The sequence below is a fragment of the Eretmochelys imbricata genome, chromosome 8, assembly GCF_965152235.1.
Source record: "Eretmochelys imbricata isolate rEreImb1 chromosome 8, rEreImb1.hap1, whole genome shotgun sequence".
Classification (NCBI taxonomy): Eukaryota; Metazoa; Chordata; order Testudines; family Cheloniidae; genus Eretmochelys; species Eretmochelys imbricata.
In genome coordinates, this window is record NC_135579.1 from 49695713 (window position 1) to 49722261 (window position 26549).

The following is a 26549-nucleotide window of genomic DNA, read 5'->3' on the forward strand; positions in this document are numbered from 1 at the left end:
TTATAAGGAAGAGTGGTGCCTACTGAGTCAACACAATTACCATTTTCTGTATCACCCAGATATTCTTTGTATATGTCTTATCCAAATACTGGCCAACCTGTCACTGATGAACTTGTGAGCTCACAGCACCAGATAGACCATGGCCTGCTGCGATGCTTTTATGGTTTTATGGTAGAATTTTTTTCATCCTTGAAACCATCTTCACTGTTTTTATAGGATCCTTCCCTCTGACGAATTACAAGATGAGTGTCTGGAGTTGGCTTACTTTCCCTCAGGGGATGTTCCTGTACCTTGCTCTCCAAATAGCTGCTGTTCAGCTCCCCCATGAACCTCACAACTGTACCAGCAATGGTCAGAAAATCTCCTTCAGCCACTCATACAAGATGGATCTACCCAAATCATCCCATATCAAGGTGGAGGCGGACCCGTTGCCGCTCAAAGACGACAGTCATGTGCTGCTTGCTGCTGGGGATGCGGACGAAGAGGAGGAGCAGAATATCATATTCAGGCACAACATCCGAGTTCAGACACCGAGAGGTGACTGTGAAGCTTTGGGACACATGAAAGATCTGGTGGAAAGGATGGAAAAGATGGAGAAAGAAATGATGGTGCTCAAGGAGGCCTGCAGTGTACACAGGTGCTGTGGGGGAGTCCAAGGTGTGCATCATATTGTGATATATTTTTTTGTAGTGTGTTCTCTCTAACTCCAGTAACTTTAATTGTATGTCCCTCTCTGTGCTGTGCTATTCCCTACTGGAAAAGTTCTGGGTAGGCTGGAGCCCAGGTTTCTTACATTGGAGTATGGAAGTCTGAGGCATATGGAAAGCAGGATTAATGGGATCAATTAGTTTCCGGAGTTTGAGGTGGGGAATTTGGAAGTCTCTGTGTCAGGAACTCCAGAAGTCCATTGAAGCCAATGGAAAGACTCCCACTGACTTCACTGGGCTTTGGGGGGAGCTCAAGTTCCAGAGCTTGGGCTGGAATTCTACTGTTTATGAGGTGATGGAGTGCTTGGTTTGCTGTGCTCCCCAGTGGTGATGGGCAGGGGTAGGGGTGATTTCAAGTGTCCTCACAGTGGCAAGGAGTTCAGACTCAGCAGCAGGGTGTGGAATTCTGGGGTTTCTGGAAGAGTTTGGGCTTGGATTAGACTCCTGCATTTCCAAGATAACTTGATTTCCTGATCTTGAGGGAGTCAAACTCTGGAATCTCCAAGGTGGGGTAGGGGTCAGGTTCCTGGGCGTGGCGGGGAAAGCTGAAGTTCCCAAAATGTGCTAACATGTGTCTTTCAGCTTTGAGAGGAATTCTGGAGTGTCTGAGAAGTCAGGGCATGGAGTTCTTGAGTTTGTGAGAGGGGACATTCTGGAATTCCACATCAGCAGGAGGCGTGATTGTAGCATTCCTAGGTTTTTTGTTTTGTTTCCAGTCCCAGGATTTTTCATCTTAAAGGAAAATGTTGAATTTGTTTGTTTTTCTTTGGTAGGTAACTGTCTAAAACAAAGAAGAATGCCCAGGTGATGGTCTCATATGACCCTAGTGGGTGCAGCTATAATCAGTCCATTTAGTTTCTCTTTTCTACCAGTGGTTTTGAATAGACCTTCTCTATATCGGTCTACGGCTCTATTTCTAATGCTGTTTTGTCTGCCTCTTTCTCTCCTGCATGCTACCTGCTGATGTCGGCTCTGGGTCCCTAACTGGACAGGTGTCTCGAATTGCAGTGGCCATGGAACTTTCATCCAAGAGATCTGTGGATGTGACTGTGATGAAGGCTGGGAGGGCAGCGATTGCTCCCGCCCCAGCTGCCCCAACAATTGCAATGGCAATGGACGCTGTGTTGATGGCAAATGCATCTGCAGCAAACCCTACGTTGGTGAAGACTGCAGTCAGCGGCTGTGCCCTATGAACTGCAGTGGCAATGGGATCTGCAACAATGGTGTGTGCCAATGCTATGAGGAGTTCATTCGAGATGACTGCAGCGAGAAGAGATGCCCCAATGACTGCAGCGGCAACGGTTTCTGTGACAGCGGCGAGTGCTATTGCCACGATGGTTTCATTGGGCTTGACTGCTCCCAGGGTAAGAATCACCTTCCTTTTATTCCTTCCCTCTGTCTTTTATCCCGGAGGGTCCCCTATATCCCCCTTCCTTCCTGCCCACTGTGGCATATGTTTGGTTCCTTCTGCAGCTAACCCCACCCAACATCCATTAGCTGGAGAGGATGCTATCCCCACCCCATAGCCAAAGGCTGGATATGGAGGCCTATAGCCAAAGAGGGTTGCTAACCAAGCCCATAGATCGGTCCTGGGAATAAAGGCAAGGGGGTCAGCCAGGTCTGCCTGCCTTCTGCAGTCTGCAGTTGTTGTAAGTAAGCCAGAGGATTCAGTACAAGCTGTGACCAATGGTACCTGAAAACCTTCAATAATCTACTCTGGGCTGAGGCAGTTGGGAATTTAGGATTAGAAGGCACCTTGTAGGTCATAAAGTCCAGTCTCCTGCTGTCTCAGGCAATGTCATCATATAATCTTGTTCATAAACTGATCAAGCTCCATCTTAAATTTAGCTAGGTTGTTTGCTCCCACTGCTGCTGTTGGAAACTCCCCTTTGAGAAGCTATTTCTTGTCCTGTATCTGCACAAGGCAGTGGGGGCTGACTGATTAGACCTGAGTGAGCTGACCCTGCTCTCTCTCCAGAGATTCCAACTGGACTGGGCCAGAAGCAGAACCTCCTTAGTTTAAAGACACTATCAGTGAGGCTACTTGCTGCAGGATTTCTGCTGAAGCCCTTGTGTAGCTGTACTTAAGACTCAGTGCATGGCCTTGCTCTTTGGGTCATTAACCTTAGCCTGCATTTGTCTGCTTTTACACAGAATGACAAAGCTGAAAACCGTGATCATAATCCCCTTCCTTGTGCTGGTCTGCCTTTGCTGGAGGGTGTCTACTAGGGAAGGGTTTATGTTGCTGTTGTTTCTCCACATGTATCTATTAAGGTGAATCTATAGTCTGAGATTTTCAAAGGGGCCTAAGGGAGTTGTGTGCCCCAATCCTATTGACTTTCAGGAGGAGTTGGGCACCTCATTCCAATAGGTCTCCTCTGAAATCTCAGCCTCAGTCTCATTCAAGGTCTTTTAGCATAAAAAGTGCCCTAGGAGCCCTAGTCAAATAGTGAGTGGACCCTGTTCTGGACAACCAACTCAACCCCAGCTGCCAGTCTGAGGGCTTGCTACCATTACTACTTCCCATCCTTGAAAAGCCTTAATGCCCATAAAAATGGCTCAATGGTCTAGTCATCCAGTTTGAAATGTCTTTTAAATCCCTGGTAACTGCAAGTTCATATCCCAGCCATGGCAACTCAGCCCTTCAACCTTCTGAGGCAGGTGAATTGAGTACAGGCAAATTATTGTAAGTGAAATACCTTATAAATCAAGATCCCCTGTGCTCTGAATCAGCATTAAAGCTCTGAACTTGCTCCTCAAAACCTACATTTGCTCATTGGTTCACCTTGTTTAGAAAAAGTGCTAGAGACAAAATTCTCCCCCTATACCAAAGCTCTTAACCAACACCTCACCCGAGTCAACCCCCAGTCTTTCTTTCCAGCTTTTCTGTTTGCCTCTCTGTCTATGATCACTCTGTTCTGTCCACAGAAATGAGCAAGGAGTGCACGCTGTCAGAGGGGCAGCCAGGTCTGTGAGGGTGGCAGCCAGAATTGTCTCTGGTCTCCCAAGGGGGTTCTGGCCCTGCCTCCCAAAGAGAAGGGTCTGAGTGCAACCTGGCTTCTTCCTCCCCGTGCTGTTGTTGCTGCTGTTGCTCCAGTAGTAGGGTGGACAAGTTATAAAATTAATACACATTATACAATTCATTTTGTATTGTAACTTACGACTAGATCAGCAAGGTCACAAAAAGGAAAAATACTTTTCCTAAATCCTGTGTGAAACAGTTTATATTTCTGCAGCATCCGCCAAGCTCTCCTCTTCCAATGTCATTAAACTGGCTTTCATGTTCTGAGAAAGAGACTTCTGGATCCTGAAGGATTACTACCGACTGCTGCGGTGGTACAGTTTCACTGATGTTTACATCTCTTTGCACACAACAAGACACATTTAATAATTTGTTGTCATTATTACTGGCATATCTGAGCAACTAGAACGTATCTACTCCCTAAAGTGCAGAATTATTTGCATTCATTAATTTTTACAATTCATTTATGATCCATAAGGAGCTATGGAGGGAACTAGATATTAAACCTCAGATACTGACTTGTGCTCTTTTTGAACATCACCTCATCACTCTATAGAGCACTTTGGGATACCTTAAATAAACGTGGCACCTGATTAAAACCAAATTTTTCTATCAAGTTATTGCCTTTGCTTGAAAATCATTGTGTTGGAGCAGAAGCAATAGGAATGGTGGAAAGTGGAGGGGGTTTTAAAGTATGAGAAGCTGAGACTCTCCAATGGGGCCAGGACTCCTAACAGGCAGATATGTGAGCTTTCAACCCAGCAGTGAATTTAGAAACATGTTCCTGGTTTCCCGCTTGCTTAGGCCATAGGGCTTTAATCTATTTCCTGAGAAGCAACTGGCTAATGGAGAAAGATTTATAATAGTAATGAGAACACAAGATGGACTCTTGGCATGTAGTCACCCAAACCCCATCTGTCCTCATACTTCCCTCAGCAATTAGTATTGTTTATGCAAAGAATCCTTTCGCTCCATACAGTGCAAGTTTGTTTGTTACCAAAGAGGAGGAAAGAAGGAGGATTTTCAGTGGTTTCTAAGTGTCCAAAATGTAGCACTTGTTTACCTTTGTTTTTATCATGCCATTTCCCTGGACAAATGACTGCAATTTATTGATCAGGCACCAGAAGGGCTTTGGTTTGTCACATCTGCCTGAGTGAATGGCTCTAGCTGATCTCAGAATTTGTATTGTTTCTGGATGAGATGGCAGGTGACCTCTGTGTCAACACCTCATCAAAACATGCCGCTGATGATGTAGAACTGAAAAGCCAGGAAGAAGAAATAGTGACAGCTTGTTGATATTGCAGCCACCTGGGTCACTATTCCATGCAATTGGCTAATAGACAACTTTGTTTTTCTGTGCTGGGCCCTTCACTTTAAAGGGTGCAGATAGTGCCTGCTACATCCAAACTGCACTTACATACAGAACAAGATCTGTCCTGTGTGTTTGGGGTTATTTTACCACAAGTAAACCCAAATCCCATGTATGTTCCAAGGCAATGAAGGGCCATATTCTGCCCTTGCATTACATAGCTTCAACTAAAGGCAATGGGAACTGTGTACGCACCTCTAAGGATGGACTTTGGCTAGAGCTGTGGATGAAGTGAGGAGAGATTGCTGGGAAAAAAGCCCAATTAGTTTCAAGAGAGAGCCTTTCCCAGTAGGACAAATTACACTACCATCATGTTTAGTGGCTTCATGATTGCTGAAGCAATGTATCTTTTGACCAAATGGGTAAGATGTTATTCCCATCAGAAGGGCTAGGGTGTACACTGGATTTGTCAATATCTGTTTTCTGCAGGGATCAAACTTTCTTTAGTTTTCTTCACTACTGTGGTGCTCTCCTCAGGGCACGCACAGCCGTAAACCACTGTATTACCTCTCTGCCTTAGTAAGAGAGAGCTTTGCTGGAACTTAGACTGTGTATCAGCTACCTGCCATGCCTGCCTGTCTGTTTCACCAGCAAACTCCCTGACACTCTGCTAATCTTAACCTTGCCTTGCAGGTAACAATCAGTGAACCTCATTTCCTGAATTCCCCAGAGACATCTCTGCAGTGTCCAGTCCCTCTCACTGAGCACTCACAGAAATTATTAAGTTTGCTGCCTCCAAAGAGACAAAGCACACACCAGCCTGTTTAATTGAGGACTCACACTTAATTCAATATAGCAGCACTGAGATGGTTTTGTAATAAAATAAGGATAAGTTTACTCATAAAAAGGACAGAGGTTTAAGTGATACTAAGCAAGAGAAAAAGAGACAGGTCTGGTTACAAACCAAACCATACATGCTTTCTAGTGACTAAACTTAATTCTAGCAAGTTATAGTCTTTGCCTAAATAGGTTTCTCACTTCTGAGTTACCAGCAGCTCCTGCCCTTCAAGCCAGGAGGATCCATTTTTTACAGACACCGAGGTTTCTGTTCTTTGTTCCTTAAGTGATGGCTCCTCTGCCAGTAATCAAGCCAGTCAGCCAGGAAAATCCACATTTCTTTGTCTAGGGCAGGCTGGATTTATGCATTGCTTCTGAAACACATTTTAAGAACATATTTCCAGCACACACATGTAATTCTTTATGCACAACCCATACATACATCACACAATGATATTAATGACCAGTATATCACCAGCTTTCTGCGAGTTCTGATGATTTTGCAGAAGGAAAGAAAACTATCTCCTTATCCCTGAATTATTTCAAAGGCCCAAATAATCCCTGAAATTAGTGCACGTGACTTCTTCATTCCTGAAGATGTAAACTGACTTCCGTAGTGTGACAATCAGGGTCCAGATACCCCAGAGGGCCTGAACCCCAAATAATAAGCAATTGAATCAACTAGTTGTACACATTATTACGGCACTATAAGAAGTGTATCAAGTAACACCATTTTTTTTTTTTTTTTTGGTGCCAATGTGAGCTTAAGAAGATAGTGGGAAGAAGCCAGGAAAATACTGTATTAGATGCAGCAAGCAGTATTTATGGCAGTTAGCAATAAGCTACTTGGCGGGGAGAGAGAGGCAAGAAGATCATATGATTGGGAACCACAGGTCTGGTTAGTCTAAACTGTGTTTAACAAATTTTTGCTTGGTCAATGTAGACCAGACTGACTGTAACGCATCTTAAACTAACAATAAAGTAACTTTAACAGTGAAGATCTAAAGGTTGGTTTAGTACAATAAAATAAACCCTTAAAACCAGCACACTAATCCGTTGGAATAAACTGTAACACTTGTTTCCCAGCATAGGAATAGGAACTGAGACAATCTTATTTTGTGATGGGCCAACCGCAGCAGATTCAGAAGTTCAGTTCGGTCGCTGAAAGTTCAGCTGTTGCTTATCTGAGCTGATGTGTTATGGAAATCTGAGCAGATGTTCACTATTTCCTGGTTTTTTGCTGTGATATGGAATAGCACCAATAAATACCCTGGAGGTATTTCTGCTTTTACTCCTGGACAAAATCAGGGAGTTCCAAGACGTGAAATGTAAAAATAAAAAGCCCTACATATATTAAAAAGTTAATCCAGCTTTTTTGATAGTAGAAAAATCATTGGGTGTTTGATTCAAGTTTTGGGAAAGGTTCAAAAAGGTTTGGGGTAAAATTGTCAAAAGTGCCTAAGTGACTTAGGAGCCTAAGTCTTATTGAATTGACTTAGTGCCTAAGTCATTCTTAAAAGTGGAACTTAGGCTCCTCAGTAGCATAAGCTCTTCTGAAAAGTTTATCCCAGCCTTATTTTATCTGAACTGATGGTTTCTTCCTCGTTCCTTGGAAAGGAACTGATAGTATCCCCTTAATATCTACTGTGTAAAATAGAATGTACAGTTATAAAGAAGAGTCTATATAAATTTACTATCTGAAAAGCATGAGAATGGTTAGTTTTTTGAATCCTTCAGAAAGGTATAAAAATATACTGTGCAAAACTTGAGTTAATTAAGGCTGGAGCCTGTTGAGCATCTGTCACCATTATTTGCTATCACTTATCACTTTCTGTAAATTTAGTGGGATCGGGTGTCCTTATCGTGTAAACTGACTGTCAAAGAGCAAGTGTGGGATTTACTCAGCTCAAGATGTGATAGAACTCAAACTCAAACTGTTACTGAGAAGGTTCTCTTTGATCGGAGGTTCATCAAATATTGAGCAGGATTTCTGCAGAAACTGAAGGCACAGGGTCTGTGCCCAATGGATAGAGAATTGTTATTGATGCAAGGGGAGCAGGAGGCCCAAAAATATTGACTCCATGAAACAACCAAACTAGAGATTCTGGATTTTTATTTCTTTCATGCATATTACGCATACATGCATTCCGACATACTCATTTATATATTTATATATATACGTGTAGTCTGGTGCACTTGTTCTTTCTCTCTCATACGTGGACTTTCTCTTTCATGCTCCCTCGCATCTGAACTTCTCTCTACAACCTTGAAATCACTTTTCCAGTAAGCAGTTAGTTCCTGCAGTAGCCGCCTGTGACTGTCTTTCACTGTGTGACTGACAGCTGTAACTCATCCCTGTGTTTGGCCTCCTTCCAGCAGTAGCAGTGAAAGTCAGTGCATTGAAAGTGCCTGGCTTACCTTCAGAACTGCAGTTTCGGCATTTGTAAGTGTCTGAGCAATTGTAGAGTGAGGAGAGTTCTGTTGTATAGCTGCTGCGATAGCTGGGTAGTCTTTCTGAGGTTCAGGACCGAATGTTGTGAGAAGCGTTAAGGCCCGTTTTTGCTGCCACTCAAATTCTGTGATGAAGTCATTCCCCAGCTGTAGTTGAACTTTGCAGTACTATTACAGAGTTACTGCTTTGGGTGCCAATGAAAATATAGGCCACGAATTACAACACCAGAGCACTGGCTTTAGAGGATAACCTGCTACCAGCTATCTCCAGTGTAGAACATTGAGATGTGCTGCCCTTCCTAGAGTTCTGTTCCTGCCCCCAGATCTCCAGGAAGTCTTGATCTTCCTGGGTCTATATGTCTGACAAGCCTCTTTGACTAGGCAATTAGAGGGTCCTGCACTTATTCTGGATGTTGTAACGTCAGTACAGAATTATTTAATGCCACAGAACAAGAATGATATAATGGTAACTGCACTCATCCAGCCAAGCAAGGAGGAGCCTCTTTCCTTGACAGGTTTCAGAGTAGCAGCTGTGTTAGTCTGTATTCGCAAAAAGAAAAGGAGTACTTGTGGCACCTAGGTACCTAGGCACTTGTACTAGGTACTTGTGGCACCTAGGCACACTTGGTACCATGGGTGACACTGAGAGTGTTAAGGAAGTTGTTTCTTGGCATTCTTTTGATGCTTGACATGTCCATGGCGCTAAGTATATCCCATTTATTGCAACGTTGAGTGTTCTCAATTCCCATTGTCCACTGCAACTATACCTCTTTGTGGATAAGCAGAGGACTTCATCCTCCAGCGCTGTCTTTGTAGTCCTGTTCACCAGCTGTTCATTCATTGTACCAATGCAAAATATGGGCCTGATCCAAACCCCATTGAAGTCAATGGAAAAACTCTCATGGACTTCAGTGGACTTTGGACCATGCCCCAAGATGAGATATCAGTCTTATAATTTCTTCTCCTTTTTTTCCTGTAGTCATTGCTCCTCAGAATGTGCAGCTTCTGTCAACCACAGAAGATTCTTTGACCTTCAGCTGGGATCAGGTGCTCGACGTGGATTATTACCTCCTCAGCTATTATCCGATAGGGCATGAGGCCTCCACTGTTCAAGTCAGAGTGCCCAAAGGACAGCTCAGCTATGAGATCCCGGGCCTTCATCCTAGCACAAAGTATCAGATCACACTTCGTTATGTGAAGAAGGGGATTTCCAGTAACCCAGAACACCTACAAGCAAGGACAGGTGGGAGCACTAGAAAGTCCCTTTCCTCCAACAAAGGATTCGCTGGTCTTCAAAGTCAGGTTCAAACTATAGGGGGAGCAAACTGCTAGGCTTTGGGCGTGTATGGCACTTCACATGACTTCCTGTCTGAGCTTTTGGAAAGGCCCATTCTCTAAGCCTCTCTTCTCCCATTTAAAGATGCCAAAATTTCCCTTCCCCCCTAAAATCCCAGCCATTGTTCTCTGCTTCTGAATTCAAGGGAGTTCACAATGCTAGGGCCAGTTTACTCTCTGACTCCAGGAAGCAGGAATGTTTCACTGTCACGCCGTCTGGAGTGGCTCACGACTGTGAGTGCCTACCTCAGGGCAGACATCCCAAATTGGTAGTATGTTCTATAATTAGATTTTACTGACCTAGTAACAAACGTGAACTCCTGGATCACTATAACAGTCTTACCAAGGAGTCACAGACAGTCCCCTTAGACTGTCCAGTCTATTTTGCCACCCAGGAAATCCGGATTTGGTGATAAATGGTCACTTACACCAAAAATCACAGAATGTTCAGTTTGCTCCCAGTCCCAAGAGACCAGTCTCTTATCCCAGATCAATTTGCATCTTAGATCTCACGTCAAAGACAATGCCTGTAGCTAATCCTGTAATAATTTATCTGAAGTTTTATTAACTAGGAAAAAGAAATGAGAGAATTATTTACAGGTTAAAGTAAGCAAACATACACGCAAATGAGTTACTATCTATGGTTCCTAAAGATGACAGAGATGTAGTAATCTGTCAATTCAATGTGTCTTTCAGGGTAGACCCAGGGGTAACCCCTGGGGATCTCTGCCTTAGTTTAGTGTCTTTGGCCCTGTGAAAGTTCAAACAGCAAAGAAGGAACAATTTTCTTGTGACCCTGTTTTATATTTTGCATTTCGCCTTATAGTCCATGAGACGAGCTCCCTTGCACATGGCATTTCCAAAGTGTGATAGGGCCATTTACCAATCCTTTGTATTGTGATATTCATTAATGGCCGGTTTAATCTTGAGGATTTCTGTGCCTGGGTTCACAAGTTCAGAGCAAACATTTTCAAAGTTATAAAGTGAAACAGACGTATTTCCTGATAGCATGGAATACTGATATTACAAGTTTCAGAGTAGCAGCCGTGTTAGTCTGTATTCGCAAAAAGAAAAGGAGGACTTGTGGCATCTTAGAGACTAACCAATTTATTTGAGCATAAGCTTTCGTGAGCTACAGCTCACTTCATCGGATGCATATTACAAGTATGATTAATGCATGCAGCAATTTACAAGCTTTCCGTAGAGTCTAAACACTCAATACATTCTTATAAGGCTGCAACCTATTTTAACAAAATGAACGTAAGATGAGCTGATCTGGTTTCCAGCTATGAGTTTGTCAGCTCTTAACTAACACTTATGACCTTGGCCAGATCTGGCACTTGGTTTACCACCGTCACAGACACATCTCCCCCTCACTCTCCCTCCAGTCTTCTGTCACCTTCATTGTCTTCCTGTCAATCTCAAATGCCCTGCTGGCCTTCAGAATTCTCCATGGACTCTTTCCACCTGACCCCTCAGAACTTATATTGACCTATAACCCTGACCGCTCTCTCCATTCCACCAATCTCTGCCTGAGCGATCTTGCCTCATATATACTTCCTCACTCCACTCTTTAGATCTTAGCCTTCTCTCTGCTCCTTCTCTGCAGTTGGAGGTAGAGGAATTTGTTTTTTAATTTGTGCCATCCTCTCTCCAAGAAATTGCAGCTCCTTACTCTCCGAGAACCATCCATTTGAATGGACACAGAAGGGTTTCAAAGAAGGAGAATGTAATTACCCAGGTGGGACTTGGCTAGGGTTATGGTACTGCGTAGGCTGTACAGCATGGTATGAAGATCCTTAAAGAGTACAAGTAGTCAGGACTTCATCTGTACATATGGCAATGCCAGGCGCACAGCACTTCCTAACATCATGCTGGGGTGTTGTAGCATTATGGACTCACACGGCAGAGTGCCAGTTTTGAATTGTCAGCACCACTCCCTGCAGTAGCTATGTTTTCCTCGGGCATCTCTGGGCCAGACCTGAATTAGTCTGACCTTACTTAGGTGATGAGATCTTCACACTGTGCTATCTCAATGCCCTTGGTAAAGCCAGTAAAGGGTTGGATTATGGGGAGTATGTATTTATTTGTAACAGAAGACATAGGAGCCAGAGTCCTCTATGGCTGGGATAGAGCTTTACAGTGAGTACAGTCAGGCCTGTTGAAAGAATAATTGCATTGTGTCTAGTTAACAACCCTTCAGTTCATCTGAGAAATTGTACCTGGTTTTGAGGCCTGAGACCCCTGGTGGAGGTAGTTTGGCTCTTTCCTGTCTTGTGTGCACACATGGAGAAGAGGTGGCTTTGGTGCTGCTGAAATGATAATGTGGTGCTCGCTCATCACCCTCCCCACTCTGTCTTCTGTAGCTCTATCTGCAGTTAGCGCTGCCTGGGTGACAGAGGAGATGGAGGACTCGCTGGAAGTGGAGTGGGAGAACCCCCCGACAGAGCCGGACTATTTTAAACTGAGGTTCAGCTCACCGCAAGGACAGGAGAAGGAGGTGGTGGTGCCTAAAAGCAGCGAACCAAAGAGCAGATACATCATCAGCGGTAAGTGACTGGATACAGCCCAAACGGGTCACAGCCAGGGAGAAATGGGGAGAGACAGGCACAAGAGAGAGGTTGACTCTTGAACCATAACCTGAGAAGAGCATCTCTTTTGTTTCTGTGTGGCTGATGCTCGGAGCAGACACAGACAGTTAGCAGAACTCTTTCACTTCATGCCCAGGCTGCTGCTGTGAGACACCTACAATGCATCCCTCTCCCGCACATGAGCCTTTATCCATGATGAGCCTTTATCCATGAACCTTGTAGTACATAGATGAAAGTCTGCCAGGTTAACCACCTCTAGCACCTACTGGCCAAGTTAGTTTGAAACTATACTGAGTTCCCTTCAGCACATATGTTCACTGATGATCGGGGCTGGAATTTAACTGGCAGAACCCCAGGATAGGACCCATTTCCATTCAATCTGATCTCAAATCATGAAAGATTCTGAATGTGAATGACCAGAGCACTTTATTTAGCTTGCCCTTGTAGCAAATGAGGAGGTATTATTTGCTTTTTGTCTGGCTGGGAGTCTCACTTTCAATATCGCCAATCATATGGGGCAGATCCTCAGCTGGTGTACACTGGCATAGCTCCATTGAATTCAGTGATTTACACCAGCTGTGAATCTGGATCTACAGCTTTACTTGCTTCTTTGCACCAAGTCCAGCACTTGTTCACATCTTCACAGGTAGCCATCATGAGGATATTCTCTGTGTGTGTGGGTTGAAGGGTGATACCGGACATCACATGGAAAAGCTCCCCATGTGGTATGGCTAGTAAATGTCAATGCACGTTCATTCAACTTTAATTCTATTTTCATATAAATAAAATTTACTCTCTCATTTCAGACCTGGGAACACTAAGGATGGGTAAAATGGAAATCCCCACAATTTATGACCAGTATGGCCTGTAGAGATGAGCCTAAACCAAAACATCATATCCACATATTCTCCAAACAAGAAGTACAAATCCCAGTCCCACAACTCAAACTCCGCTGTAATGTAAAATCAGAGAGAAGAAGATGCAATTTCTCTAAGAAAACATTTATGTACTTTATTCCCTAATTGTTGGGACTGCTCCTTTTGTTTTCTTATAGGCCTGAAGCCTGGCACAGAGTACAAGATCATTGTCATATCCGTGAAGGATGAGATTGAAGGAAAACCATCTATAGTGAATGGCCGAACTGGTACGTATCCAGAAGTCCCAAGGAGGATCAAAGCTCCCTAGGTGGTGATGCTTGTTTTGAGTTGATTCATGTTTTCAAGCTTCTCTCCACAATCATGAGGGTTAGAAACTTAAAAAACAAACAAAAAACAAAAACAAAAAAACCCAACCTGAAATTTTCAGGTAATCACCAGACTGTGGGAGCTAGGGCTTTAAGACAAACACCAAATATCGTGAGACTCAGCAACGCTGCATTGTAACTTACTATGTAAAACATCATCAGTCCAGATGAGCGTGTGGGTTACAGATGGGAGGTAGGACCAGCAGCAAGGGGAAGCAACTGGGATGCATGGAAGGTGGAGAGAGGGCTGGGTCCTCTTCTCAGAGGAGTGAGGAAGGCATATGGGGGGGGGGGGGGGGATGTTGCTCTGGTCACTACACTGTGCAGAGGACAGATAGCTGGCCAGGTCCTCCAACAGCCAGTAATTAAATGCTGCATGCGAACAGCAGGGCAATTCTGCCTTGTTCTCACTCTGACTGCATCTGTTTCTCATCTGTGAGATGGGAATCCAGGATTCCCACACTACTGGAAACCTACAGATCCCCAAATGGAATCGTCATTCCGTCCCTCCCACATTTCTTCTCTGTTAATGGGATTGCTAGGTGGGTTTGGCACTGCCGAGGTCTCTTTTGTTGGCCACTGCCTGGCCGGAGTCTGCTGGACTTTTCTTTTGATCGGTGCTCTTGTTTACTCTTGACATCTGATTCCAGTTACCCTTGGAAGGAAGTGCGGTCAGGAAGCACTGCTGCCTTTGGAACATGATGGCTCCATCTGTCATCTGTGTTTTCGAACATTGTGAATATATAGATTCCATCTCCTTTTCAGTGGCTATTACTAGAATGCTCTCTGCTTTGCGTAGGACCATTCTAGTGCTGCACAGCCCCAAGGCTTTTCATGAACTTATTAATTCCTCTAATATTTTCCCCTCGTTCTCTTCAGTGTGACCTGATCAGCCAATTCATAGAAGTTTAAGGGAATTTGTAGAACATAACTGCAACACAGCTGCATAAAGTGTGCTGTCTGGAGTGCCAGCTGTGTAATGGTTTTGTGGAACAAGAGCTCCTTTGGGAGAGACCCACCCAGGTTGGTTGGCTGCACAGATGCTGCACGGTACATGAATTGTTTGCATAGCCTCTCCCAACACTCCAGAGTTAGTACCAGAGAAGGGGTGGAGAAGACCATCCTCCATTGCCAGCAATGGGTACAGTTCCCCAATAAAGGACATCTCATACATTAAAGTGATCTTAAACTAGGTCTCCAAAAGCATTAACAAATCACATAATGAGTTCCAGTGGCTGGAAGTTGAAGTTAGACAAATGGAGACAGGAATTAAGGTGCAAAATGTTAAGTGAGGCTAATCATTGGAGCAATTCATCTTGGGGATTCTCCATCATTCGAACTTTTTGTATCAAAACTAGATATCTTTTTCTAAAGGAGATGCTGTAAGTCAACCAGAAATTACTGGGGTGAAGTTCCTTGGCCTGGGTGGTTCAGGAGGTTGAACTAGACTAGATAATCACAATGGTCCTTTTTGACCTGAACATCTATGAATTATTCAATACTCAAGACTACCATTTTTCCTTTAAGATGATTCTCCTGCCATCTCTGGGTCATTCTCTCTCCTCCCTTCCTCATGATAGTGCGTGAAGAGGCCAAGGCGCCACTGGGATGCTTTAATGGAGAATACTAATTTCTTCTTTAAAGGATCCCTGTGTCAGGCCCTTAGTAAATGGACTAGTCCATTCCTCTGAGTATAAAGCTGGGAACCAGGAACTCCTGATATTGACTCCTGTGTCTTTGGGCAGTCATCTAGCCCTTCTCTCTCATTGTCCTCATCCACAGATAACAATACTTGCCTCTAGGGTGCTATTGTGAGGATGGATGAGTTATTGCTGGTAAAGTAATTTGAAAATTGAAATGGACTGAGTATTATTATTCTCCCCAAATTTCCATTCTCTTGAAATGGTATCAGTCTAGGAAGGAATGCCTCCTGGATTCAAAACAGCTATTTAAAAGATAATTCTGCCATTTCGTCCACAAAGAATGTATTTCAAGTTTTTAAAAGCCACCATATTTGTAGGACCCACCAGTAATACACTCTGAGCCCTACTCTCTGGCTTTGCACCAGGATTTAACTCACTAATAGTATTCTCAAAGCTATCTGCCCTCCTGCTGACCAGACCAGAAAGTAAACCAAATAAAGCTAGGTGTGTCTCTCCGCTGTCAGGAACAGAATAAAATTGGGTGGTGGAAAATACTTTCAAACTCTTGAAAGAGTTTGCTGATCACTGTAGAGTAAAAGAAATGCAGACATGCTACACATGACAAGGAATGTGACTGTTGTGATCAGGTGGAATATTGCTCAGGGAGTCTGTTAACTCTGCACTTTCAAACTCTCTCTTAAAGGAATAGACAGCCCAACTCACCTGGAGACCGACCGAGTGACAGAGGACACAGCCACCATCTCATGGAACAGGGTACAGGCTCCCATAGACACATACATGGTGAGCCACACCTCAGCTGATGGGGACACCAGAGAGGTAGCTGTAGGGAAAGACCAGAATACCACCACCCTGATGGGTCTGAAGCCAGGCATGGAGTACATGATCTACATTTGGGCTGAGAAGGAAGGCTTGCAGAGCAAGAGAGCAAACACGAAAGCTGAGACAGGTAACTAATGGCAGGGGAAGAAGTGTGGAGCTTGATCATGACCTCACACCAGTTTATCAACTCCATTGACTTCACTGAAGTTACTTCTGATCTACACTGGTATTAGTGAGACAAGAATCTATCCTGTAAATTGTAATTCTCACTAGTAGGCTGAACTAGCTTTTAGTTGTGAAAATGGAGCCTTTTAATCACAAGTGCTGGTAGGGATCCCTATTCACAGATGCTAGTCATTAATATCAGTACAATGGAGGTCATTCAATTAGTAAAACATAGCCATCATCAAGGCCTCTTAGTTGGCTGAACATGGAATTAATGACTTGCCTTCAGAATGCCATAAACAACCTCAGAAACCTTCCCTAGGTCACCATTTTGACCTTTCCAAGAACTACCCTGAGAGTAAGACACTGAGGGATAACTGGTGTAAGGGTTGCTCTCCCTGTGGTTTAGTGGCTGCTCACTGTGCTGGGGCTTAGCACATCTGGTGCTTGTGGGATGTGTTGGTTTTTTTTTTTAACAGAAACGATATAGTTGCACTCTGGGTAGATGGAGGGTAGCAGCCAGTCCCTAAGAGCGCTTTTTCCTGTGTGCTGATTCATGTAGGAGCTTTGCTGTTGGCCTAAGAAACAGTATCATTTTCACAGCTGTGGAAGGGGGAAGGACCATGAAAAGTGGGGAAGGACCGATGGGTCTCTCCTAATGAAGTGTTGGGGAGAATCCTCACTGTAGCTCTTCACTGTTAAACCTTCTCTAAAAGAAATTGACAGCCCAACAAACCTGGTGACAGACCGAGTGACAGAGGACACAGCCACCATCTCCTGGAATGAGGTGCAGGCTCCCATAGACAGATACGTGGTGAGCTACACCTCAGCTGATGGGAACACCAGAGAGAGAGACGTGGGGAAAGACCAGAGCACCATCACTCTGACAGGTCTGAAGCCAGGCCTGGAGTACATCATCTACATCTGGGCTGAGAAGGGAGGCCAGAAGAGCAAAAGGGCAAACACTAAAGCTGTGACAGGTAACCAGGGGAATCTCTGGGATGTGATACTAGCTAACTGCATACCACAAACTGCTCCCTGAAGATTAGCTGTGTTTTGTTCTGTTTTCTTCCAGCTTATTGCACAGTGTACATTATAGAACAATTAGTCATGTGGTCAAACATGGCATAGGTACATACATGCTGCAGGCCATTCCAAGATTGAGATTTAGGATTTACCCCCACTCCCATTTACTCAATTGCAAAATGTCATTGACTTTAATGGGGTGCTTGACTGGTTCCATAATGCACATAGGTCGGGGTGGGAAAACGTTTTGGCCTGAGGGCCACATCTGGGTATAGAAATTGTATGGTGGGCCATGAATGCTCACAAAGTTGGGGGTTGGGGTGCAGGGGGGTGGTGAGGGCTCCAGCTGGGAAAGCAGGCTCTGGGGTGGGGCTGGGGATAAGGGATTTGAGGTGCAGGAGGGTGCTCTGGGCTGGGACCGAGGGGTTCAGAGGGCAGGAGAGGGGCAGGGGGCTGGGGCGCAGGGGGGGTTGAGGGCTCCAATTGGGGGTGCAGGCTCTAGGGTGGGGCTGGGGATGAGGGGTTTGGAGTGCAGGAGGGTGCTCCAGGCTGGGACTGAGGGGTTTGGAGGGCGGGAGGGGGATCAGGGCTGAGGCAGGGGGTTGGGACACAGGGGGGTGGTATCTCAGGGGTGCAGGCTCTGGGTGGTGCTTACCTCAAGCAGCTCCTGGAAGCAGCAGCATGCCACCCTCTGGCTCCTATGTGGAGGGTGCAGCCAGGTGGGTCTGCGCGCTGCCCCATCCACAGGCACCGCCCCCGCAGCTCCCAGAAGCAGCAGCATGCCCCCCTCCAGCTCCTATGTGGAGGCATGGCACTGGCCAGGTGGCTCCGCTTGCTGCCCCGTCTGCAGGTGCCGCCCCTGCAGCTCCCATTGGCCACGGTTCCCAGCCAATGGGAGCTGAGGGAGGGTGGCGCTTGGGGTAGGGGCAGCATGTGGAGAGAGCAGAGCCACATAGGAGCCAGAGGGGGGACATGCCGCTGCTTCCAGGAGCCATGCGGAAAGCCCCCGACCCTACTCCCTGGCAGGAGCTCAAGGGCCAGATTAAAAGTTCTGATGGGCCGGATGTGTCCCGCGGGACGTAGTTTGCCCACCCCTGACATAGGTTCTGTGCAAACTTCCCCCACAGGGCTCTGCCAGTGCACCACAATCTTCCCCTATGGCATCTCCTGCTATTTTAGTCCTAGAGTATGCACAGCTCTGCCAATGTATCTAAATCCTGACCCACAACAAGCTTATTACTCCAGGCTAGGGCCCCCTAAAAGTTCTGCCAAGTTTTGAGTCCTCCAGTCGTGAGTCCAGAAGCACTGATAGAAAGAGCAGTATTTACCTAGTGAGATGTGAGTGATAGGGCTGACAAGTAAGCAGCCTTCTGTTTTCCTCCATCTCACACAATATCTAAGGGTATGGAAAGATTTGAGTCTAGAAGACATGGTGCCCTAGGGGAATCATTTGAGAATCCGTCAATAACATTGTAATAATCAAGGTTTTTACTCACAGAAATTGACAGCCCAACTAACCTGGTCACCAATCAAGTGACAGAGGACACAGCCACCATTTCCTGGAACAGGGTCCAGGCTCCCATAGACAGATACATGGTGAGCTATACCTCAGCTGATGGGGACACCAGAGAGATAGCTGTGGGGAAAGACCAGAGCACCACTGCCCTAACGGGTCTGAAGCCAGGCAGAGAGTACAACATCTACATCTGGGCTGAGAAGGGAGGCCAGCAGAGCAAGAGGACAAACACTAAAGCTGTGACAGGTAACCAGGGGAATTTCTGGAATGCGATACTACAGTAGCAGACTGGCTTCACACTGGATTAGCTGTGAATGTGTCCTCCCCCTAGTTTGTTACACACAATATAAAATATAGGACTTTTTGCCACACAGCTATGTGCTGTAGGAGTGTGCCCCTTGTAGGCATCTCAAAGCTCTCAGAAACTGGTTCTCCTGTGAGAGGAAACAGAACTGGCAGAAGTGAGATGTAGCATGGGTAAATGCTATGTGCACTTCTCCCTCACACCTCTGCCAGTGTACCCCAACTGCAGTCTGTAGGACTCCTACTAATTTAGTTCTGTCCCTTCTTGTTGGGCCTCATTCCTGACCTACAGCACCCTCGCTGTTTCAGTCCCAAGTCCTTTCACAGTTCAGGTTTGAGCTGGAGCCCCTAGCCAAAAATTCCACTCCTGGCTTTCCTAGGGAGTTGAGCCATTGCATTTTACCTGCAGCATCAATTGCAATACCACTGCTGGGGCATCTTCCAATGAACTTCAGTTCTGACCTTCAGTTGTCCCAATATTTCAGTCCTAAAACCCCAGAAGCAAGAGTGATGCTTAGCCATTGAGACATGAATACTGAAACCTATGTACATATTGTACTTTACCTAACTAAAGTTCTAAGAGTATGAAAATAAAGTTTAGAGACCAAAAGAAACAAGCTTCAAGGAGACAGTTTAGAATCTGTTAATAATGTTCTAATAATCCACACTTTTACTCAGACATTGACAGCCCAATTAACCTGGTGACCGACCGAGTGACAGAGGGCACGGCCACCATCTCCTGGAACAGAGTCCAGGCTCCCATAGACAGATACATGGTGAGCTACACCTCAGCTGATGGGGACACCAGAGAGATAGCTGTGGGGAAAGAGAAGAGCATCAGCACTCTAATGGATCTGATGCCAGGCATGGAGTACATCATCTATATCTGGGCTGAGAAGGGAGGCCAGCAGAGCAAGAGAGCAAACACGAAAGCTGTGACAGGTAATGGGGGACAGGAGTGAAGGGAAGTTAGATAGAGACATGTCTATCCCTTTTTTATCTGGTGTTGCATGATCTCTTTTTGTATCACTGTGTATAAAGGTAACTTTGCCAATCAGGTATTAGCTACTTGAAATTCTGCAGTGGCTAAACTATCATGAAGATAACTGGATAACTATGAGCTGTTAGCAATGCACAGAGAGCAGAACTAGATGAGGCAAGAGCTATATGCACCCTGAAAGCTTGCAGATTGAAGGGTAACTGCACTTTTAACCCACCTCCTCTGTGGTCCACTCCAGCAATGGCCCTGAAGTCTGAGGCCTCTAGCTTTCACTTCTCTCTAGGCAGGGCCCCATGTCCCACTCCCTTCCAACTTGGAGTTTTAGGCTGCACACCCCTGCTCTTTACTGTGATTATCCTAGGCAGGCCTGACAAATGTCTAGCCCCTGCTCCTTTGTTTCTTTCCAAGGACAACAACCCTGTTTTACCAGTGACCACAAAACTCATCCAAAGTAAGCACATTTATTCGAAGACAAAAGCATCACAGAAAAAAGGTAAAACAAAACAGACTCTAAATGCACACTAAATGTAACAGAAATAGCCCGTCAGTCCTATAGGGCCCTGGTAGCCCTAAGTCCTTCCAACCCTTCAGCGAGGGTTGGGGCCGCCTTAGGACCACAACTCCTGTCCCTTTCCTGAATCCAAAGAAAGACCCTAAGGCTTGGTCTACACTTAAAATTTAGGTTGATATAGCTACTTTGCTCAGGAGTGTGAAAAATCCACATCCCTGAGTGCAGTAGCTATGCTGACCTAAGCCCCGGTGTAGACACAGCTGGGTTAATGGAAGAATATTTCCATTATCTTAACTGCAATTGCTTGGGAAGGTGATGTTCCCACAGTGGTGGAAAAACCCCTGCCATCGCTATAGGTTGTACCTATACTATGGGGTTATGCTAGCATAGCTACAATGCTGTAGCCTCTGTAGTGTAGACATGCCCTGAGTCTGTGTAAACTCAGCCTTTTAAATCCCAAGTTCTTCCTTTTTCTCTTGCCTCTCCTTTGGTACTGCCCTAAATGAGTATATGCAAACCACCCAAGGAGGTGATACTTCTCTGGAGCTGTTTGCAATCTCAGGAATGGCAGTAATCTCCCCCCACTTTTTTAGTTCTTGGAGGAGCTGTGGTAACCCTTCCACCATGGAGTTGCTTAAGATCCCTGGTCCATAATGCTACATAAAACATTCATAAACTTAACACAATATGGTTCCCAAAGATATTGCATATGGTTGCAATTTCTGTCACAAATGACATCTAATTTATCCTGATACTCTTTGAATTTGGTAGCATTTTACACCCCCTTTGCACCGGTATAAATGACTGCACAGGGCAATGGAGAACCAGGACCCTTATATTTTATCAGAGTTACTCAGGTCAGGCTATGCCTACTATCATAATGACAGTAGATGGTACTACCTGCGGCTTATTAAACTCACTGCCTTGTGGGTAGCCCGGGAGGGCATAAGGCTAAGGGAGCAACCCCTGACAGAAAAGCCCCACTGCGTTGTGGGTGAAGTCAGGAGAATGAAAGTTTATGAGAGTAAACTCAGACAGAAAATCTGGAGTGGAGCCCCAAAGGTGGTCAGACTAACATCTTAGTATCTTTCCGGCAACTCCTGTAATGGATCGGGGACCAGATGTATTGATTCTTCCTCTCCTCTGGATTTTATCGGTGATGCCGAGAGAAGGGGGGTACTGATGCATGGGCAAGTCAGGGCCTCCATATTATCTGCCCAGGCTTGCACCCTGGAGAGGTACTCCAGCTTTGCCTCAAGCGTCGACACAACACGGGAGGCAGCAGTCACTGGTTCTAAGCTCTTACTCGATTGGCGTAGAATTGAGCACCAGGGGTTGTCTCTGATGGTGGGAGAGATCATAGTATCTCACTGGACAACCACAACTCACCATAAAACTGGGCAGCCTCCAGACAACAGGGTGTTGTCCCACCACAGTCTGCCTGCTTCAATGGGTGCTTGGAACTTTGAGTTTTATCCCAGGTGGCATCCCAAATGGGGGAGGGGGAGTCCAACCCGTCACACCTACTCTTTGTTTCCTATCTTTTAACCAGTTACCAATCCATGAGAGGACTTTCTTTTTATCCCATGAGAGCTTGCTTTGCTTCAGAGCCTTTGGTGAGGGACCTTGTCAAAGGCTTTCTGAAAATCTAAGTACACTATATCCAATGGATCCCCCTTGTCCACGTGCTTGTTGACCCCCTCAAAGAATTCTAGTAGATTGGTGAGGCATGATTTCCCTTTACAAAGACCATGTTGACTCTTTCCCAACAAATTATGTTCATCTATTTGTCTGACAATTTTGTTCTTTACTATAGTTTCCACCAGTTTGCCTCTTACTGAAGTCTGGCTTACTGGCCTGTAATTGCCGGGATCACCTCTAGAGCCCTTTTTAAAAATTGGTGTCACATTAGCTATCCTCCAGTCATTTGGTACAGAAGCTGATTTAAATGATAGGTTACAGACTACTGTTAGTAGTTCTGCAATTTCACATCTGAGTTCCTTCAGAACTCTTGGGTGAATACCATCTGGTCCTGGTGACTTATTACTGTTAAGTTTATCAATTTGTTCCAAAACCTCCTCTAATGACACCTCAATCGGGGACAGTTCCTCAGATTTGTCACCTAAAAAGAATAGCTCAGGTTTGGGAATCTCCCTCACATCCTCAGCCATGAAGACCGATGCAAAGAATTCATTTAGTTTCTGCACAATGGCCTTATCGGCCTTGAGTGGTCCTTTAGCATCTCAATCGTCCAGTGGCCTCACTGGTTGTTTAACAGAATTCCTGCTTCTGATGTACTTACATTTTTTTTTGCTATTACTTTTTGAGTCTCTGGCTAGCTGTTCTTCAAATTCTTTTTTGGCTTTCCTAATGATATTTTTACACTTCATTTGCCAAAGTTTATGCTCCTTTCTATTTTCCTCACTAGGATTTAACTTCCACTTTTTAAAGGATGCCTTTTTGCCTCTCACTGCTTCTTTTACTTTGTGGTTTAGCCGCGGTGGCAATTTTTTGATTCTCTTAGTATGTTTTTTAATTTGGGGTATACATTTAAGTTGAGCCTCTATTATGGTGTCTTTAAAAAGCTTCCATGCAGCTGGCAGGGATTTCACTTTTTGCACTGTACCTTTTAATTTCTGTTTAACTAACTTCCTCATTTTTGTGTAGTTCCCCTTTCTGAAATTAAATGCTACAGTGTTGGACTGCTGTGGTGTTTTCCCCACCAAAGGGATGTTAAATTTAATTATATTATGGTCACTATTACCAAGCGTTCCAGCTATATTCACCTCTTGGACCAGATCTTGTGCTCCACTTAGGACTAAATCAAGAATTGCCTCTTCTCTTGTGGGTTCCAGGACTAGCTGCTCCAAGAAGCAGTCATTTAAGGTGTCAAGAAACTTTATCTCTACATCCCGTCCTGAGGTATACCCAGTCAATATGGGGATAGTTGAAATTCCCCATTATAACTGAGTTTTTTATTTTAATAGCCTCTCTAATCTCCCTGAGCATTTCACAGTCACCATTGCCATCCTGGTCAGATGGTTGGTAATATATCCCTACTGCTAGATTCTTATTATTAGAGCATGAAATTAGTATCCATAGAGATTCTGTGGTACAGTTTGGTTCATTTTAGATTTTTACTTCATTTGATTTTACACTTTCTTTCACATATAGTGCCACTCCCCCACCAGCATGACCTGTTCTGTCCTTCCTATATATTTCGTACGCTGGTATTACTGTGTCCCATTGATTATCCTCATTCCACCAAGTTTCTGTGGTGCCTGTTATATCAGTATCCTCATTTAATACGAGGCACTCTAGTTCACCCATCTTATTATTTAGACTCCTGGCATTGGTATATAAGCACTTTAAAAACTTGTCACTTTTTAGTTTTCTGTCCATTGCATGATGTAATTGAATGGGGCCTTTTTTCATTTGACTGTTTCTCATCGATCCTTCCTGTATTCTATCATCTTCCATCCTCTTCTCCTTACTAGGACATAGAGAATCTACATTAATAGATCCTCTCCTAAGGGATGTCTCTGTCTGAACCACGTGCTGCACCGTAACTGTCGGCTTTCCCCCAGTGCTGCACATTTGTTTAAAAAAATTAAAAATCAAAACATTTTGAATTTTTTCCTAAATAAACTGTTGTCAAAATTGATACATTCTCACAAAACATGTTGATTTCAGCAAAATGGTATTTTTCAGTGCCAGAAAATTCTCGACCTGCTCTGCTAATACCTTTCAAATCTTACTCAAGACAACAGCTACGTTATTCCCAATGATTAAAATAATAGGCTTGTAGCAGAGACCTTGTATGGGAAGTTTTTAGGCCAAGAGGCAGTTTGTTTTTGGTGTCCAAGTTGTAACAGCCCCCTGCAGCTCAGACCCTTAACAGTAGCACTGTGAATTGGTTGGGAGAGCACAGGGAATGCTGACAAGAGTATCTCTGGAGTAGGACAATGGATTCCAATACCCTAGATCTCCCTCTGCTGTCCAAGCTTCCACAGTACTAACCTGAGAGGATTTCTGCTTCCATACGTAATAAAAATTTATTTTTTTCTTAATCTCGGAAGTTCAGTAAATAGTTATTTTAATTGATGGGAATAACAGCTCATTGAATATATGGTGTTTCATTCACAGTTAATAGCTCCTTATGTGCGCTTTGATGTACCAGTTCCTGCCTCTCTCACCTGATAAGGGATCTTTGTCTGTGTAGATATCTTCTCTCTGTTTCTATTTTATGAAACAAAAACTCTCTAAACATAAGAGAAATAAGGTTCTCCTGCCTCCCAACCCTGTGTTCAAGCCACTGCTGCTCCACTCTTTCCATCTGTCTAACTTAGGTACTTATATGGCCCCCATTACTGTAGTATCTGACAGGTTTCAGAGTAGCAGCCGTGTTAGTCTGTATTCGCAAAAAGAAAAGAAGGACTTGTGGCACCGTAGAGACTAACACATTTATTTGAGCATAAGCTTTCGTGAGCTACAGTGAAGTGAGCTGTAGCTCATGAAAGCTCATGCTCAAATAAATTTGTTAGTCTTTATGGTGCCACAAGTACTCCTTTTCTTTTTGTGGTATCTGAGTGCTTCACAGTCTTTAATGGATTTATCTGTCCTCACAACACCCTGTGCGGGAGGGCAGCCCCATTGACAGATGGGGAACTGAGGCACAGAGAGTAAGTGACTTGCCCCAGGTCACACAGGAAGCCTGTTGTGGAGCAGGGAATTGAGCTGAGTATTTCTGTGAGCTCCATGATGCTCTGCCATACGTGTGTGGGTGTGTGTGTATGCGCACGTGCATAGGCTCCTGTGTCAATAATTCTGCCATACGTCGGTGGGTGGCTGGGTGGGTGCATAGGCTCCCAGGTCAATAGTTGGTGCTTTTTCCTGAATACCAGCGCTGCCCACCCGACACCCTCAGATTGAAACAGGGAGGGACCGTATGGATGGAGGTCTTTGTGAAATTAACGACAGGTTTCCAAAGAACCCTATCCCAGAATGCACCAAGCATTGTGTGAAAACTGGGAAGGATTCTTCAGCGGCTGCCGCCGCTTCTGTTTTTGAAAAATTCTGCTCAGGAGCTAGGAGGGGATCATTCTAGGGAACAAGTGTCAGAAACCACACTGGTCACAAAGGATGCCTCGTACCCTTCATTCTTGTATGTCCAGTATAAAACAATATCAGAGGCTATTTATGATCACAGTGAAATAGTATTGGTTAAAAATAAAGCCAGCCTGCTTGTCACACTCAGGAAACAACCACACAGATATTTGAATGTATGGCTTAGTCTTTGCTGTTTGTGGAGGCGGTCTGAATCACACAAAATACCAGAGATCAGAACCATAGAGATGTGGGTTATTTTGTACTTGTGAATTGTTAGGGTAAGCAAACATATTAAAATAAAATGTTTCTGGTGCCTGCAAAGGGAGCCACTTTGCCATGGATGGGTTATGTGGTTATAGATCGTTAATGCAAAGCCCCCGGGTTTGGGGAAGAGAACCCCAAGTGTGTTGCAGTGTTTACCTCTGGAGAAAGAGAAGGACCACCTTAATTCATGTCCCTGCACCATGACTGTAAGGATCCGTGAGACTAGAATCTGGGTTCGTGGAACCCGTTCCCAAATCGCCAGGAGGTGGCCATACAGAGCCACATTCAAGGGGCACTGTGGAGATTAGGCAGTGCAGGAAGTACCACCCAAAGGATCCAGAGTGATAGCATGCTGTGGACTTTTGATTGGCCCATGTTCACTATTTTATCCTAGAGGGTACCCCAGGAAGTTGTCTGGGCAACCACACAGATCTCTGGCCTGCTGTGACTCCAGACCTCACCTCGCTTTCTGATCTCCAGTCTCTGACCGCAGCCTTACTTTGGCCTCCTGATTCCAGGCTTGTAACAATCTCTGAGCTCGGGCCTCCAGCCCCAGCCTGACTCTTGCAACCTGATTCCAACCTGGTAGTTACCTCTGATCTCAGGTCTCTGACACTGGGCTGACTCTGACCCTGACCCTTCCTTATCAGTCTTGGCTCTAGTGATTACTTTGATCC

General features: G+C 44.8%; 1 protein-coding gene across 1 annotated transcript in view; it reads left to right on the forward strand.

Annotated features, from left to right (window-relative positions):
- The first annotated feature begins 242 nt into the window (after positions 1–242).
- TNN (tenascin N) overlaps positions 243–26549 on the forward strand; it is a 34633-nt gene continuing 8326 nt past the window's right edge. Inside the window, exons 1-9 of the mRNA XM_077824833.1 lie at positions 243–657; positions 1700–2071; positions 9306–9569; positions 12028–12210; positions 13307–13396; positions 15842–16105; positions 16860–17123; positions 18668–18931; positions 19667–19930. Of these exons, the coding sequence (XP_077680959.1) occupies positions 243–657; positions 1700–2071; positions 9306–9569; positions 12028–12210; positions 13307–13396; positions 15842–16105; positions 16860–17123; positions 18668–18931; positions 19667–19930 (2380 nt within the window). The remainder of the gene's footprint in view (positions 658–1699; positions 2072–9305; positions 9570–12027; positions 12211–13306; positions 13397–15841; positions 16106–16859; positions 17124–18667; positions 18932–19666; positions 19931–26549) is intronic.